This window comes from Chiloscyllium plagiosum, unplaced genomic scaffold (genome assembly GCF_037043375.1).
Source record: "Chiloscyllium plagiosum isolate Xiang-an unplaced genomic scaffold, Cpla_swu_hap1 HiC_scaffold_9, whole genome shotgun sequence".
Taxonomy (NCBI): domain Eukaryota; kingdom Metazoa; phylum Chordata; class Chondrichthyes; order Orectolobiformes; family Hemiscylliidae; genus Chiloscyllium; species Chiloscyllium plagiosum.
In genome coordinates, this window is record NW_028270147.1 from 2659262 (window position 1) to 2677167 (window position 17906).

Sequence of the window (17906 nt, forward strand, 5' to 3'; positions counted from 1 at the left end):
CTAGCTTCCCAGAGAATTCTCAGATAAATCCCAGGGGATGTATCTACTTTCATACCTTTGAGAATTGATAACACCTCCTGCTTACGAACCTCAATCCGTTCAAGTCTAATAGCCCGTATCTCAGTTTTCACCTCTACAATATTCTCCATTTCCTGAGTGAAAACACTTCAGAAATGTTCATTTAGCACCTCCCCGATCTCCACAGGGTCCACACACAACTTCCCACTTCTGTCTTTGACTGGCCCTATTCCTACCCTCGTCATCCTTTTATTCCTCACATACCTATAGAAAGCTTTAGGGTTCTCCTTTATTCTACCGGCTAAAGACTGCTCATGTCCCCTCCTTGCTCTTCTTAACTCTCTCTTTAAATCCTTTCTCGCTAATCTGTAACTCTCCATCACTTCATCTGAACCATCTCACCTCAACGTCACATAAGCATCCCTCTTTCGCTTAATAAGTGATACAATTTCTGTAGCAAACCACGGTTCCGTTATCTTATCACTTCCTCCCTGCCTGACAGGGACATACCTATCAAGGACATGCAATATCTGATCCTTAAACCAGCTCCAATATTTTGATTGTTCCCATCCCCTGTATTTTGCTAACCCATTCTATGCCTCCTAAGTCTTGCCTAATCACATTACAATTTCCCTTGCCCCATCGATAGTTCTTGCCCTGTACTTATCCCTTTCTATCACTAAACTAAATGTAACAAACTTACGGTCACTCTCTCCAAAATGCTCACCCACCACTAAGTCAAACACCTGGCCTGGTTCATTACCAAGTACCAGATCCAGTGTGCCCTCCCCCCTTGTCGGCCCTTCGACATACTGTGTGAGGAAACCCTCCTGCACACATTGGACAAAAACTGATCCATCCAACATACTGGAGTTATAGCATTTCCAGTCAATGTCGGGGAAGTTAAAGTCACCCATAACGAACACCCTGTTCCTTTCACTCCTGCCCAGAATCGATTTGCTAATCCTCTCTTCCACCTCCCTGGAACTCTGCGGGGGCTGATAAAAAACTCCCAGCAGTGTGACCTCTCCTGTCCTGTTTCTAAACTCAGCCCATACCACCTCAGTAGACGAATCCTCGTCAACGAGTCTTTCAACCACCGGTATACTATCCTTGACTAACAAGACCACACCTCCCCCTCTTTTACCGCCTTGCCTGTTCTTAATGAAAGATCTAAATCCTGGAACCTGCAACATCCATTCCTCACCCTGCTGACTAATGCACCTGACAAGATTGGTAATTTATTATGGTCAATTCACCGAACCAGCACATCTTTGGACTGTGGGATGAAACTGGAAAACCTGGAGGAAACCCACGCAGACACGGGGAGAATGTGCAAACTCCACACAGTCAGTCGCCTGAGGCGGGAATCAAACGCGGGTCTCTGGTGCTGTGAGGCAGCAGTGCTAACTACTGTGCCACTCTCCCACTCCAATGTTCACATCCAAATCATTTATGTAAATAGTGAAAAGTAGAGGACCCAGCACCGATCCTTATGGTGCTCTACTGGTCACAGGTCTTCAGTCTGAAAAGCAACCCTCCACCACCACCCTCTGTCTTCTACCTTTGAGCCAGTTCTGTATCCAAATGGCTGGCTCTCCTTGTATTCCATGAGATCTAACCTTGCTAACCAGTGTCCCATTGGGAACCTTGTTGAATGCCTTACTGAAGTCCATATAGATCACATCTACTGCTCTGCCCTCATCAATCTCCTTTGTTACTTCTTCAAAAAACTCAATCAGGTTTGTGAGACATGATTTCCCACGCACAAAGCCATTTCACTATCCCTAATCAGTCCTTGCCTTTTCAAGTACGTATACATCCTATTCCTCAGGATTCCCTCCAACAACTTGCCCACCGCCGAGGTCAGGTTCACCGGTCTATAGTTCCCTGGCTTGTCCTTACCATCTTTCTTAAACAGTGGCACCATGTTAGCCAACCTCTAGTCTTCCGGCACCTCACCTGTGACTATCGATGATACAAATATCTCAGCAAGGGGCCCAGCAAACACATCCCTCACTTCCCACAGAGTTCCAGGGTACACCTGATCAGGTCCTGGGGATTTATCCACTTTTATGCATTTCAAGACATCCAGCACTTCCTCCTCTGTAATATGGACATTTTTAAAGATGTCACCATCTATTTCCCTACAGTCTATATCTTCCGTGTCCTTCTCCACAGTAAATACTGATGCAAAATACTCGTCCAGTATCTTCCCCATCTCCTGTGGCTCCACACAAAGGCCACCTTGCTGATCTTTGAGGGGCCCTATTCTCTCCCTAGTTACCCTTTTGTCCTTAAATGCATTTGTAAAACACTTTGGATTCTCCTTAATTCAATCTGCCAAAGCAATCTCATGACCCCTTTTTGCCGTCCTGATTTCTCTCAAGTATACCCCTACTTCCTTTATACTCTACTAAGGATTCACTCGATCTATCCTGTCTACACCTGACATATGCTTCCTTTCTTTTCTTAACCAAACCCTCAATTTCTTTAGTCATCCAGCATTCCCTATACCCACCAGCCTTTCCTTTCACCCTGACAGGAATATACTTTCTCTGGATTCTTGGTATCCCATTTCTGAAGGCTTCCCATTTTTCAGCCGTCCCTTTACCTGCAAACATCTGTGCCCAGTCAGCTTTTGAATGTTCTTGCCTAATACCATCAAAAGTGGCCTTTCTCCAATTTAGGGAAACTTCAACTTTCGATCTGGTCTATCCTTTTCCATCACTATTTCAAATCTAATAGAATTATGGTCGCTGGCCCCAAAGTGCTCCCCCACTGACACCTCAGTCACCTGCCCTGACTTATGTCCCAAGACTAGGTCAGGTTTTTCACCTTCTCTAGTAGGTACATCCACATACTGAATCAGAAAATGTTCTTGTACACACTTAACAAATTCCTCTCCCTCTAAACCTTTAACACAATGGCAGTCCCAGTCTATGTTCAGAAAGTTAAAATCCCCTACCATAACCTCCCTATTATTCTTACAGATAACTGAGATCTCCTTACAAATTTGTCTCTCAATCTCCCTCTGACTATTCGGGGGTCTATAATACAACCCCAATATGTTGATCATCCTTTCTTATTTCTCAGTTCCACCCAAATAACTTCCCTGGATGTATTTCCAGGAATATCCTCCCTCAGTACAGCTGTAATGCTATCCCTTATCAAAAACACCACTCCCCCTCCTCTCTCGCTTCCCTTTCTGTCCTTCCTGTAGCATTTGTATCCTGGAACATTAAGCTGCCAGCCCTGTCCATCCCTGAGCCATGTTTCTGAAATTGCTATGATATCCCAGTCCCATGTTCCTAACCATGCCCTGAATTCATCTGCCTTCCCTGTTAGACCCCTTGCATTGAAATAAATGCAGTCTAATCTATCAGTGCTACCTTGTTCTCTGCTTTGTCCCTGCCTGCCCTGACTGTTTGACTCGCCTTTGTTCTCAAGTGTACCAGTCTCAGAGTGAAATCTTTCCTCACTATCTCCCTCGGTCCCAACCACCCCCACCTGAGCAGCTCCAGCAAATTTCCCTGCCAGTATATTAGTCCCCTTCCAATTCAGGTGCAATCCGTCTTTCTTGCACAGAACACTTCTACCCCAAAATGGCTTCCAATGGTCCAATAATGAGAATCCTTCTCCCGTACACCAGCTCATTAGCCATGCATTCATCTGCTCTATCCTCGTATTCCTGCCCCCACTAGCTTGTAGCACCGGGAGTAATCCAGATATTACTACTCTCAAGGACCTCTCTTTTAAATTTCTGCCTAACTCTCTGTAATCACCCTTCCAATGTCATTGGTTCCAATGTGGACAATGACTTGTTGCTGGGCCTTCTTCCCCCGTGAGAACATTCTGCACCCTCTCCGAGACATCCTTGATCCTGATGCCAGGGAAGCAACGCACCATTCTGATTTTTCTCTGCTGGCCACAGAAACGTCTCTCTGTACCTCAGACTAGAGAGTCCCCTAACACAATCGATCGCTTGGAACCCGACGTACCCCTCACTATATTAGAGCCAGTCTCAATACCAGAAACTTGGCTGTTCGTGCTACGTTCCCCTGAGAATCTATCACCCTCTAAATTTTCCAAAACAGCATACCTGTTTGAAATGGGGATAGCCACAGAAGACTCATGCACTGCCTGCCTACCTCTCTTACCTTCCCTGGAGTTAACCCATCTATGTGACTGTATCTGAGACTTCCCCCCTTCCTATAATTGCCATCCATCACATCCCCTTGCTCTTGTAAATTCCTCATTGCCTTTAACTGTCTCTCCAATCGATCCATTCAATCTGATAGAATTCGGAACCAATAGCATTTATTGCAGATATAATCCTCAGTAACACAGAAATTCTCCATAAACTCCCACATCCGACACGAAGAGCATATCACTCTACTAAAGGCCATGTTTGCTTCTTCCAGTCTACAGACCCAGAAAATAGCACTGTCTTATTCCTTTACAAAACACTGCTCCAGGACAACTTAATACATATGGCTTAAGAGACATATCTCAATAAAACATATAATTAATAAATAACCCATTAAACTCAGTATTGTAGATTTACAGCAAGGCTATTGTTAAAACTATTCACTTATCTGTTCCTGTGCTGTGACCTCTCCCAAACAGATTCCTCCAAAATCAGTTGTGAATTTTGCTGTTTGTTAAGTTTTCCCAAACACACTCTGATGTCCAGAGTTACATGAATTCAAACAGCAAAGGCAGTAACTGTGCAGATTCATTGCTGTGTCAGTTAGCAGTGTGGGTTTCTTTTTTTTTCTTTCTCTCTCTCTCTCTCTCTCTCTCCTGCACAGACCATGTGCTTCCTTTGTCTGTGCCTCTCCCTTTTAAAACTGCTGCTGTTTTGACATTTTTTTCCAAGCTTCCAAAACCATGCAGTAGCATATGAAACAGTAATTGCTGCTTCTGGAATTCAAGGAAATCACCTCCAGCATCTAAAATACCTCAAAAAAGGAGCAGCTCTTACAGCCAGAAATTTTTCCCATCCTCCATCTCGATCTTCCTGAAAAAGGTCCAGGTACCTGGTTAGGATTTCACTCAGGCGGGCATTTTTTAATCAAAAAGTGTTGACCCCATCTCAGTGAATCTTTCACAACCAATCTAGTCCCCATCAGGCTTGAGGTTGAAACTTTATTGCTGGAACAGCACAGCAGGTCAGGCAGCATCCAGGGAACAGGAGATTCGACGTTTCGGGCACAGGCCCTTATTCGGGAATGAAGAAGGGCCTGTGCCCGAAACGTCGAATCTCCTGTTCCCTGGATGCTGCCTGACCTGCTGTGCTGTTCCAGCAATAAAGTTTCAACTTTGATCTCCAGCATCTGCAGACCTCACTTTCTCCCATCAGGCTTGAGCCCAACTCGTTTACTGCAATCACTGGGAACTGAACCAATTGCTTCTCATATGAGAACAGAACTGAAGTTGTTCCTTTCATCTGTAAAGGTTCCCTGGTCTAGGTTCTGTCTTGTGACTTCTTGAAGAAATTAACAGTTGGAATCAGAGCAAATTTTGTCAAAGACTGGTTCTCCAATCACTGATACAGCTGTACCAGTATCGACCTCCATTAGAACCAGGTGACCATTTAATCAGATGTTTATTTTGATTGGTTCTGGTTTAGCTGAACAATTTAACTGAAGAAAGATTCCACCCGAAACATCGAATTCTCCTCCTGATGCTGTCTGCCTTGCTGTGTTCCCCCAGCCTCCTGCCTGTCCCTCCTGATGCTGCCTGCCTTGCTGTGTTCCCCCAGCCTCCTGCCTGTCCCTCCTGATGCTGCCTGCCTTACTGTGTTCCCCCAGCCTCCTGCCTGTCCCTCCTGATGCTGCCTGCCTTGCTGTGTTCCCCCAGCCTCCTGCCTGTCCCTCCTGATGCTGCCTGCCTTGCTGTGTTCCCCCAGCCTCCTGCCTGTCCCTTATGATGCTGCCTGCCTTGCTGTGTTCCCCCAGCCTCCTGCCTGTCTCCTTTGGATTCCAGCGTCTGCAGTTTTTTTTCGCTAAACGATGTAACTGTTCCAAACCAAGTGGGGGTGGGTTTCCAGGGCGTGCACTCCCCTGGATATGTGAGTTATTTTACTCAGTTCAGGCCTAGTGAGACTCTTTTGTTGTCCTGAGTCCACAGATCGGCAGCAACTACAGTAGCTTGCTGGCCTGGATCCTGAAGAAGCTTTTAACCGTTTGGCCGAAGTTTGGCCTGGTTTTGGGGTTTTGCTGTGGGCTGACCGAGAGTCCCTCTGTTCAGGATTTGTCCTGAGTGAGGCTGTGCGGTTGCCTTCCCTCAAGTGGTGTTCCTCAAGCTGTGGGACTGGTGAAGGTGTCCACGTCCATCGGAGTACCCTGTAACTCATGCTCCACTTGCTGCATTGTCCAATGATAAAGCCAGTTGTACTGCCTGCTTGAAGTTCAGTTGGGTTTCTGCCAGGAGGCGCATTTGCACCGTTACCTCATTAATCCCCCATACCAGTTTCTCAGAATCTCATTAAGGGTGAAACCAAAGTCACATGTTTCTATCAGTCATCCTAACCGCATCAAAAATCCCAGAACGGATTCCCCTGGTTCTCGAATTGCTGAATAAACCCGTTAGCATCTCAGAATTGGAGGAGGCTTGGGTTGTAATATTCCCTAACTAAATCTGTCAATTCTTGAAACGATTTAGTATCTGGTGCCTCAGGGAGAGTCAGGCTCCTAATAACCGAGAAAGCTGCAGCTCCGAACACTGACAGCAGAATTACACCTTGTTTTTCATCTGCTCTGGTGTCATTTGCCCAGAAAAGATATTGCATTCTTTCCACAGACTGGGCCCAGTGTTTGAACCAGTCCAGTTTCCAAAATAACAGCTTGATGACAGAAATGCCTATCCCAACTCCAAGACTGTTGTGAGTGAATTTCTTCAGGAGTGTGTTTTTTTCTCATTGCCACTGAAATAACTCCACTGAGAATGGGGTCCTGTCACCACGTCCCCCTTTATTTACACGTGGAGGGTCCTTGACACTGACCCAGCTCTCAGAGTGAACAGAACCTCAGACACTCCTGTCTATATCTGTCAGCCAGGACTTCCTGATTGGACCAGGTTAACAACCCCAATTGGTGAGCTCATACTCTGTGAGCTCCACCTGGCTGACCTCATTACAATCACTGCACACATTGAAAGTATCAAATCCATCAAATACATTTTTGGCCCTCTATCAGATTATCTCTTGCCTTTTCCTTTATCGAGAAAGGACGTTTGGCCTGTTCAGTCTCTCTTGATAGTAATGACTGATTACCCTGGCATCATCCTTATCTGTCTTCTCCAGTATCTCAATAGCCTTTATGGTAAGTGTACTCAGTAACTCCAAGTGTAGTCCAACCCAGGTCTGAGACAAGTTTAAGTAACAATTATACAATTGTGCGTCTGTTGTCAGGACAACGTCAATGGAGATGGGAGAAGGATTATCGTAAAAACTAAGATTTGTGGAAGAATTACTGTATGTTTTTGTGAGCAAATTACTGGACACTCTTTGTAGGTACTGTGTATACAGCTGCTGCTTTAGGCAGCACAAGAAGAAGGTGCACATGATCTGGAGCCAACAGATGTGTGTACAAATGTCTTTCAGCCAGTAACAAGTAGCTGATTGATCTGTGGATTAGTGACCAGTCATCAATGCCAAAGACCCACTGCCTGCCAACAGTTGTGTGATTGGTTCTCAGGGAACTAAACATCTTGGTGCTGGGAACAAGACGAAGAGAAGACCTTCAGACCTCCACTGGCTCAACAGCTCTCTGTTCTCTGCAGTAAAAGCTACTTTAAACCTGAAGAACAGCATTTTCTTTCCTTCAGCAGTTGCCATTAGTTGTGGCTTTTAATTAAAATGACAGAGACATTTTAGAATTGTGAACCAGTTGCTCTTATACAAACCACTGAAAGGATACAGAGAAAGGAGATTGAGAAACAATGCTTTGGATAGTGTCAATGCACCCAGTCTTTTTCCCAGGGTTAGGGATTCGAGGACTAGAGGGCATCAGTTTAAGGTTAGAGGGGCAAGAATAAAAGGGAACCTGAGGGGCAACTTTATTTACCCAGAGGGTGGTACGCATATGGGATGAGCTGCCAGCGGAAGTGGTTGAGGCGGGTACATTAACAACATTTAAAAGGCATTTGGACAAGTACATGGATAGGAAAGGATTGGACGGATATGGCCAAGTGCAGGGAAATGGGGTCAGAGTGGATGGAAAGTTTGGTCGGCATGGACCAGTTTGTACCCAAGCGCCTGTCTCCATGCTGTAGGACTTTCTGACACTCTCAACACAATCACCGTCACAGCAGATCCTGTAAATTGGAACTACTTTCCCTCCACCCATGACACCCACGCCATTTTCCCTATCTGATAGGATTTTTCCTATCATAAGGGGGGAGCATAGAAGGTGTTAGAATTAGAACCCGTAAAATTATAGCCAATGGTTCACTTGGGCATTATGTTATGGCTATACAAGATATTTGTAAGGCTATATTTGGAGTACTGCATGCAATTCTGGTTGCCCTGCTATAGGGAGGATGTTTTTAAACTGGAAAGGATACCCAAAAGATTTAGAAGGGTATTACTGAGACTGGAAGGGTTGAATTAGAAGGGGAGGCTGGATAGGCTGGAACATTTTTTCCTGTACTGCAGGAGGCTGAAGGATAACCTTACAGAGGTTTATAAAATCATGAGGGGCATAGATAAGGTGAACAGCCAAGGTATTTTCCCTAGGGAAGGGGAGTCCAGAACTAGAGGACATAGGTTTAGGGTGAGAGGAGAAAGATTAGATTCCCTACAGTGTGGAAACTGGTCATTCATCCCAATGAGTCCACACCGACCCTCTGAAGAGTAACCCCACCTAGACCCGTTTCCCTCTGACTAATGCACTTAGCACTATGGGCAATTTAGCATGACCAATCCACCTAACCTGCACATCTTTGGATTGTGGGAGGAAACCGGAGCACCCAGAGGAAACCCACACAGACAGTCACCCAAGGCTGGAATTGAACCTGGGACCCTGGTGCTGTGAGGCACCAGTGCTAACCACTGAGTCACCATGTGAAAGATATAAAAGCCATCTGAGGGGCAATTTTCTCACACAGCGGATGGTGTATGTGTATGGAATGAGCTGATGAGGAAGTGGTGGAGGCTGGTACAATTACAACATTTCAAAACTATTTGGACAGGTACATGAATACGAAAGGTTTAGAGGGCTATGAGTCAAACCCAGGCAAATGGGACTAGTTGAGTTTAGGAAATCTGGTCAGCATGGACAGATTGGGCTGAAGGGTCTGTTTCCTTGCTTATGACTCTGAGCAGCTCAAGTCTAGTTACTTGAAATGAATAGTAATCCTTGTTAAATATATGGCCCAGGCTTTCTATGCTTTCTGGGACTGAAAATAGGGTAAATTTGGAAATTCTGCTTACTTTATAACACCTTTAACTTTACTGATTATTCTGGATACAGTTGGATTTGAGTTCCAGCTCTGTACCCCAGTGAGGTATGACCCAATATAACCAGGTCAAACTTCCTTCAATTTTCTGACTTCATCTGGTAGAGGCTGCACACTGAACTGGTCAGTTCACTTGTTACCTGCTCATGGCCATAATAAGTGGCGATATGTAAAGGTGTGAAGAAGACAGCATCCTGGACATTGACAAAGGCTCCATGTTGTAATAGGATGTCAACTGTCTGTGGAAAACAACCAGAGAGCGTTAGAAGGGGAGACCAGGAAAGAAACACAACTGTGCAATTAAACAGTGTGAGCAAATCTAGAATGCGTTATTATTTTTTGAATCATTCATGGGATCTGTGAGTAAAGGCAGCAGTAAGCTGTCAGAGAAGGGAATCTGTCTTCATGACCTGGGCTGGTCTACATGTGACACCAGACCCACAGCAATGTGGTGGCTTTAAACTGCCCTCTGAACTGATACATTCTAACATATAGAGGTAAGAACAATGACTGCAGATGCTGGAAACCAGATTCTGGATCAGTGGTGCTGGAAGAGCACAGCAGTTCAGGCAGCATCCAACGAGCAGTGAAATCGACGTTTCGGGCAAAAGCCCTTCAGCAGGAATGCCCAAAACGTCAATTTCGAAGCTCCTTGGATGCTGCTTAAACTGCTGTGCTCTTCCAGCACCACTGATCCAGAATCTAACATATGATATAGGGGCAGGAGGAGACCATTCGGCCCTCAAATCTGCTTCACTGTTCATGAGAAACTTTACTGACAGGCTGGTTGACTACAGTGTCCAATAAGAGTTGACCTGATTGTGGTTCCAATGGTACAGTCTGACTACTCCTGATAACCTCAATGGTCAAACACATTATACAGGTTGGAGCAATCAAACACAGGCAGCAAATGTCAGCCTGAGCAACAAAGTCTACATCCCACAGAAGAATTGAAAAAAATACTTTTCTGTGATTCTGCAAAAAAAGAGACAGCTGAATGTTCTGACAGACCATTTCAGAGTGCAGTTAAATCTCGACTGTATCTGCTATGGGTCTGGAGTCTCATGTAAGACAGACCTGTTATAGTTGGCAAATTTCCTTCCCTGAAGGGTATTCACAAACATCACAACCACCGGTCACTGCTGTTAACGATGATGTTTCTTTACATCACCAGGAGAGCAAGATTACTGGCTGGGAAATAAAAACAAAAAGTGCTGGAGAAACTCAGGCAGCATCTGTGCAAACAGAAAGACAGTTAATGTTGCACATCCAGTCACCCTTTGTCAGACTATAGTCTAGGAACTTGGCTGTTTACTCAAACACAAACAAACTGCGAAATAAAACATATAACTGCTCGCATTTACACAGCTTCATTAATGAACTAAAATTTTCTAATTCCTTTCAAGAATTTTGGATGAAGCAAAATTGAACACTCTGCTACATCATCTTTAGAAAGCACTTGCTAAGATCCCACACATTAGGCTGCTCAGTGAGATGAGCTCATGGTGTTGCAGGTAGCGTATTAGCATGGACCGAAAATTGGATATCTATTAGAAGATAGAGAGTTGGAATAAAGGACGGGCATATTCAAGATAGCAACCTGTAGGTAATGGAGTGCCACAGGGATCAGTGCTGGGGCCACAATGATTTCGAATGCATATTCCTAACTTGGAGAGGAAAGTGAATGGATTACAGCCAGGATTGTGGATAACACAACAACAGGGGGAAGGCAAGTAGTGAGGATGACACAAAGAGTCTGCGCAGGGATTAGAGAGGTTAAGCAAGTGGGTAAAAACCTGGCAGATAGAACACAGTGTGGGGAAATGTGAGGCTATGCACTTTGGCAGGATGAATAGGGATTTGAATATTATTTAAAAGGAGAAGGATTATGGAAAGCTACAGAACAGAGAGATTTGGGAGTCCTTGCTCATAAATTACAGAAAGCTAGTGTCCAAGTTCAGTGGATAAGAGAAAACACAAATGGAATGTTGGTCTTTACTTCAAAATGTAGGGAGGCTTTGTTAAACTATGCAAGGCACAAGTCAGACCACAGCTGGACTACTGTAGCAGTTTTGAGCCCCTTTTCCAAGGCTAAATATACTGACATTGGAGGCAGTCCAGAGGAAGTGATGATAACAAGTGTGGAGGGACTGTCTTATGAGGAGAGGTTAAGTAGGGTTGCACTCATTGGAGTTTAGAAGAATGAGAGGTGACCTGACTGAAATCTGCAGGATTCTTAGTGGGCTCGACAGGGTCAATGTGGGCTCGACAGAGTCGAAGTGGGCTCGACAGGGTCAATGTGGGCTTGACAGGGTCAATGTGGGATTGACAGGATCGATGTGGGCTCGACAGGGTCGATGTGGGCTCGACAGGGTCGATGTGGGCTTGACAGGGTTAATGTGGGCTCGACTGGGTCGATGTGGGCTCGACAGGGTCAATGTGGGCTCAACAGGGTCGATGTGGGCTCGACAGGGTCAATGTGGGCTCGACAGAGTCGAAGTGGGCTCGACAGGGTCAATGTGGGCTTGACAGGGTCAATGTGGGATTGACAGGATCGATGTGGGCTCGACAGGGTCGATGTGGGCTCGACAGGGTCGATGTGGGCTTGACAGGGTTAATGTGGGCTCGACAGGGTCAATGTGGGCTCAACAGGGTCGATGTGGGCTCGACAGGGTCAATGTGGGCTCGACAGGGTCGATGTGGGCTCGGCAGGGTCAATGTGGGCTTGACAGGGTCGATGTGGGCTTGACAGGGTCAATGTGGGCTCGACAGGGTCAATGTGGGCTCGACAGGATCGATGTGGGCTCGACAGGGTCAATGTGGGCTCGACAGAGTCGATGTGGGCTCGACAGGGTCAATGTGGGCTTGACAGGGTCAATGTGGGCTTGACAGGATCGATGTGGGCTCGACAGGGTCGATGTGGGCTCGACAGGGTCGATGTGGGCTTGACAGGGTTAATGTGGGCTCGACTGGGTCGATGTGGGCTCGACAGGGTCAATGTGGGCTCAACAGGGTCGATGTGGGCTCGACAGGGTCAATGTGGGCTCGACAGGGTCGATGTGGGCTCGGCAGGGTCAATGTGGGCTTGACAGGGTCGATGTGGGCTTGACAGGGTCAATGTGGGCTCGACAGGGTCAATGTGGGCTCGACAGGATCGATGTGGGCTCGACAGGGTCAATGTGGGCTCGACAGAGTCGATGTGGGCTCGACAGGGTCAATGTGGGCTTGACAGGGTCAATGTGGGCTTGACAGGATCGATGTGGGCTCGACAGAGTCGATGTGGGCTCGACAGGGTCGATGTGGGCTTGACAGGGTTAATGTGGGCTCGACTGGGTCGATGTGGGCTCGACAGGGTCAATGTGGGCTCAACAGGGTCGATGTGGGCTCGACAGGGTCAATGTGGGCTCGACAGGGTCGATGTGGGCTCGGCAGGGTCAATGTGGGCTTGACAGGGTCGATGTGGGCTTGACAGGGTCAATGTGGGCTCGACAGGGTCAATGTGGGCTCGACAGGATCGATGTGGGCTCGACAGGGTCAATGTGGGCTCAACAGGGTCAATGTGGGCTCGACAGGGTCGATGTGGGCTCGACAGGGTCAATGTGGGCTTGACAGGGTCAATGTGGGCTTGACAGGGTCGATGTGGACTTTATAGGGTCGATGTGGGCTCGACAGGGTCAATGTGGGCTCGACAAGGTCAATGTGGGCTCGACAGAGTTGATGTGGGCTCGACAGGATCGATGTGGGCTCGACAGGGTCAATGTGGGCTTGACAGGGTCAATGTGGGCTTGACAGGGTCAATGTGGGCTTGACAGGGTCGATGTGGACTTTATAGGGTCGATGTGGGCTCGACAGGGTCAATGTGGGCTCGACAAGGTCAATGTGGGCTCGACAGTGTTGATGCAGGCTCAACAGGGTCGATGTGGGCTCGACAGGGTCAATGTGGGCTTGACAGGGTCGATGTGGGCTCAACAGGGTCGATGTGGGCTCGACAGAGTCAATGTGGGCTTGACAGGGTCGATGTGGGCTCAACAGGGTCGATGTGGGCTCGACAGGGTCAATGTGGGCTCGACAGGGTCAATGTGGGCTCAACAGGGTCGATGTGGGCTCGACAGGGTCAATGTGGGCTTGACAGGGTCGATGTGGGCTCGACAGGGTCAATCTGGGCTCGACAGAGTCGATGTGGGCTCGACAGGGTCAATGTGGGCTTGACAGGGTCAATTTGGGCTTGACAGGATCGATGTGGGCTCAACAGGTTCAATGTGGGCTCGACAGAGTCGATGTGGGCTCGACAGGGTCAATGTGGGCTCGACAGGGTCGATGTGGGCTCGGCAGGGTCAATGTGGGCTTGACAGGGTCAATGTGGAAAGGTTTGTTTTCTCTGTGGGAGGGTCCAGGACCAGAGGACATCTTCTCAGAATAAGGGTCACACATTTAAGTCGGAGATGAGGAAGAATGTTTTCTCTCCAAGATGAGTGAAATTTGGAATTCTTTACAACAGAGGGACTGTCAAGGCTGTCTCATTAAATATATTTAAGACTGAGGCAGGCAGGTTTTTAGTCAGTAATGGAATACTAAGGCTTATGGGGAGATTGGAGGAAGGTGGAGTTGAGGATCATGGCAGAGGAGATTCTAAGGGCTGAATGCCTAATTCTGCTCCTACATGTTATAGTCGCATAAAGAAATGTCAGGAATGGATGAGCAAAAGCTTATTTGAAGAGTGAGGTTTTGAGGAACATTCAAAACATAGGAAGAAATATTTATTGTCTCGGCTCAATCACTGATCATGATCAAGACAGAGATCAATAGGTCTCTGGATATTAAAGCTATCAAGACACCTGGGGTTATCACAGGAAAATAGCCTTGGTAGGTGATTATAACCATCAGGTAGAATGGTAGCACCAGCTCAAGGGCTAAATGGCCTATTCCTGCTCCTGTATTAATGGACATGAGAGAGAGAGAGTCAGAAAGTTTTAGTGAAGCCTAGCAGAGCTTCGTGCCCAGGCAAGTGAGGACATGCCACTAGTTTTATTACGTGAAGGGTGCTGTTTAAATCCGAGATGTTATTGATGATTTAGAAGTGTGACCTTACCTCATTGTTGGCTGCAATGGTTGCAATGTGAAGAGCAGTGAGTGCTCCATAGCCCACCTGCTGAATGTCTGCCCCTCCGTGCAGCAGTGCAGTGACCAGCTCAGTATTGTCCTGAAGAGCAGGAAACATTGTGTTCATCTTCATCACACTCACAACAAGCTGCAGCTCTGTACGCTGGCCTTACGGATTACTGTAGGTATCGTTCATGTGTAGGTAATCCCACCTCCTCTACGTTTCTTCTTTTTTTCTTTTTGTATCCTTTACTTACAGGTGGAGAGCCCTTAACACAGATCCAGCTCCCTCAAAGCCAGCTCTTAGAGTGAACAGAACATCTGACATTCCCACCTCCTCTACATCAGTACCAGCATTAACATTCATTATCCAAATTAAATGCTAAGCTGATTGAGCTGATTACAATGAATAATGCATTTGGTTGGGTCAATTGAGTGACATTGGTGGAATAATCAACACAGGTATTCCTGATGAAGGGCTTTTGCCTGAAACGTCGATTTTCCTGCTCCTCGGATGCTGCCTGAACCGCTGTGCTTTTCCAGCCCCACTCTATTCCGGAATAATCAACATACACAAGGGATAAAGATTCCAAATCCAAGCCAGGCCATTCAAGAGGACAAAAGGCAGCTTTCCCCTCATACACAGGCTTTGGAAAGCTGTAACTCTCTCTCCGTCAAAAGCGACACTGACCAGAAGGTTAATTACAAATATCAAAATGGAGATGGAAAGTACTATGGTCCAGACCAGACCCTCTCAAAATATTTTCAGTAGAAAGCCCAGACCTTAACTTTTCCTTAGCTTGAAGGTCGATGTGAATTGGATGTTCCAGGTGTGATGTGACTGGTCAAACTACTTCACATTAAGCAAAAGATGATTTATATAAACACTTCAGTTGAAATACAAACAAAAAAAAGAGAATATTGGAAAAATTAATCGAACAATATTGGGTTCAGTTTTGGTCACCTTGTTATAGGAAGGATGTTATTAAACTGGAAAGAGTGCAGCAGGAATTTACAACGCGCTGCCTGGAATCAATGGTCTGAGCTATAGGGAGAGGTTGGACAAGCCAGGACTTTTTTCTTTAGAGTGTAGGAGGCTGAGGAGAGGGTACCTTACAGAGGTGTATAAGATGATGAGAGGCATGGATAGGGTGGATGCACTCAGTCTTTTTCCCAGGGTTAGGGAATCGAGGACTAGAGGGGGTCAGTTTAAGGTTAGAGGGGAAAGAATAAAAGGGAACCTGAGGGGCAACTTTTTTACACAGAGGATGAGATGCATATGGAATGAGCTGCCAGCGGAAGTGGTTGAGGCGGATACATTCACAACATTTAAAAAGCATTTGAACAAATACATGGATAGGAAAGGATTAGAAGGATATGGGCCAAATGCAGGGACATGGGGTTAGTGTGGATGGACATTTTGCTCAGCATGGACCAGTTCGGGCCAAAGGGCCTGTCTCTGTGCTGTAGGATTCTCTAACTCTCTTTCACTCTAATAGATGCAACACCTATTACTAATTAATGTTCCAATACAGTAATAAGACAACAATAGTAACTTGGCAACAAGACAAGTCCAGGCACAAAGTCCAGGAACATCAAGAGAAAATTCAGAGAAAGACGCAGTTAGAAATTATTCATCAAAACTTCCAACTCTTCTGGGGCGGGCAATAAACAAGGAAATAACTAATGTCTGCAAAAATGGTACGGCTATTATCATGGGGGATTTTAATCTGCATGTAAATTGGTTGAACCAGCTTGGTCAGGGTTGCCTTGAGGAGTGATCGTTGAGTATATCTGTGATAGATTTGTTGAACAGTATGTAATGGAACCAATGAAGGAGCAAGCTATCCTAGATCTGGTCCTGTGCTGAAAAATGTGTTGCTGGAAAAGCGCAGCAGATCAGGCAGCATCCAAGGAGCAGGAGAATCGACGTTTCGGGCATAAGCCCTTTTCAATAGATCTGGTCCTGTGTAATGAGACCGGAATAATTAATGACCTCATAGATGGGGATCTTCTTGGAAGCAGTGATCACAATATGTTTGAATTTAAAATACAGCTGGAGAGTTTGAAGATACAATCCAATACCAGGGTCCTATGCTTGAACAAAGGGACAGTAATAGAATGAAGGAGGATCTGGCTAAAGTAGACTGGGAACAGAGACTTGAAGTGCTCAGCTAAAGTATATTCCGGTGAGAAGGAAGGACGGTAAGAGGAGGGGTAATCTGCCACGGGTGTCTAAGGGAATAAGGCAGGCTATCAAAGTGAAAGAGAAGACATACAAAATGGCCCAAAACAGCAGGAATCTGGAAAATTGGGAAATATTTAAAGGTCAATAGAAAGCCACAAAAAGAGCTATTAAGAAAAGTAAGATAGAGTATGAGGATAAACAGTCTGGCGCACTGACCTCTACACTGCTGAAGCCAGCACCCAACTCAAAGACACCTCCTCCTACCGCCCCCTCGACCATGACTCCACCCCCTCGACCATGACCCCACCCCCCCATCACCAAACCATCATCTCCCAGACCATACAGAACCTCATCACCTCAGGAGATCTCCCACCCACAGCTTCCAACCTCCATAGTCCGGGAACCCCCCAACACCTGATTCTACCTCCTTCCCAAGATCCACAAGCCTGATCACCCTGGCCGACCCATTGTCTCAGCATGCTCCTGCCCCACCGAAGTCATCTCCACCTACCTCGATATTGTCCTAACCCCCTCGTCCAGGAATTCCCCACATACATTCGAGACAGCACCCATTCCCTCCACCTCCTCCAATACTTCCGTTTCCCTGGCCCCCAACGCCTCATCTTCACCATGGATATCCAATCCCTCTACACCTCCATCCGCCATGACCAGGGCCTCCAAGCCCTCCACTTCTTCCACTCCCAACATCCCCAACAGTAACCTTCTACTGGCTGAACTGGTCCTCACCTTTAACAATTTCTCCTTCGAATCCTCCCACTTCCTCTAGATGAAAGGGGTAGCCATGGGCACCCGTATGGACCCCAGCTATGCCTGTCTCTTTGTTGGCTACGTAGAACAGTCCATGTTCCGTAGTTACACCGGCACCACTCCCCACCCTTTCCTCGCTACATTGATGACTACATCGGCGCCATCTCGTGCTCCCGCGGAGAGGTTGAACACTTCATCAACTTCACCAACACATTCCACCCCAACCTTAAATTTACCTGGACCATCTCTGGCACCACCCTCCCCTTCCAGGACCTCTCCATCTCGATCAATGATGACCAACGTAATACTGACATTTTGTATAAACCCACCGACTCCCACAGCTACCTGGATTACACCTCTTCCCACC

At 46.6% G+C, this 17906-nt stretch overlaps 1 protein-coding gene across 1 annotated transcript in view; it reads right to left on the reverse strand.

Moving 5' to 3' along the window:
• Positions 1 to 17906, reverse strand: part of tnni3k (TNNI3 interacting kinase) — a 171431-nt gene that overhangs the window by 131770 nt on the left and 21755 nt on the right. Inside the window, exons 5-6 of the mRNA XM_087990344.1 lie at positions 14573 to 14683; positions 9624 to 9722 (exon numbers count right to left, since the gene is read on the reverse strand). Coding sequence (XP_087846470.1) covers positions 9624 to 9722; positions 14573 to 14683 — 210 coding nt within the window. The remainder of the gene's footprint in view (positions 1 to 9623; positions 9723 to 14572; positions 14684 to 17906) is intronic.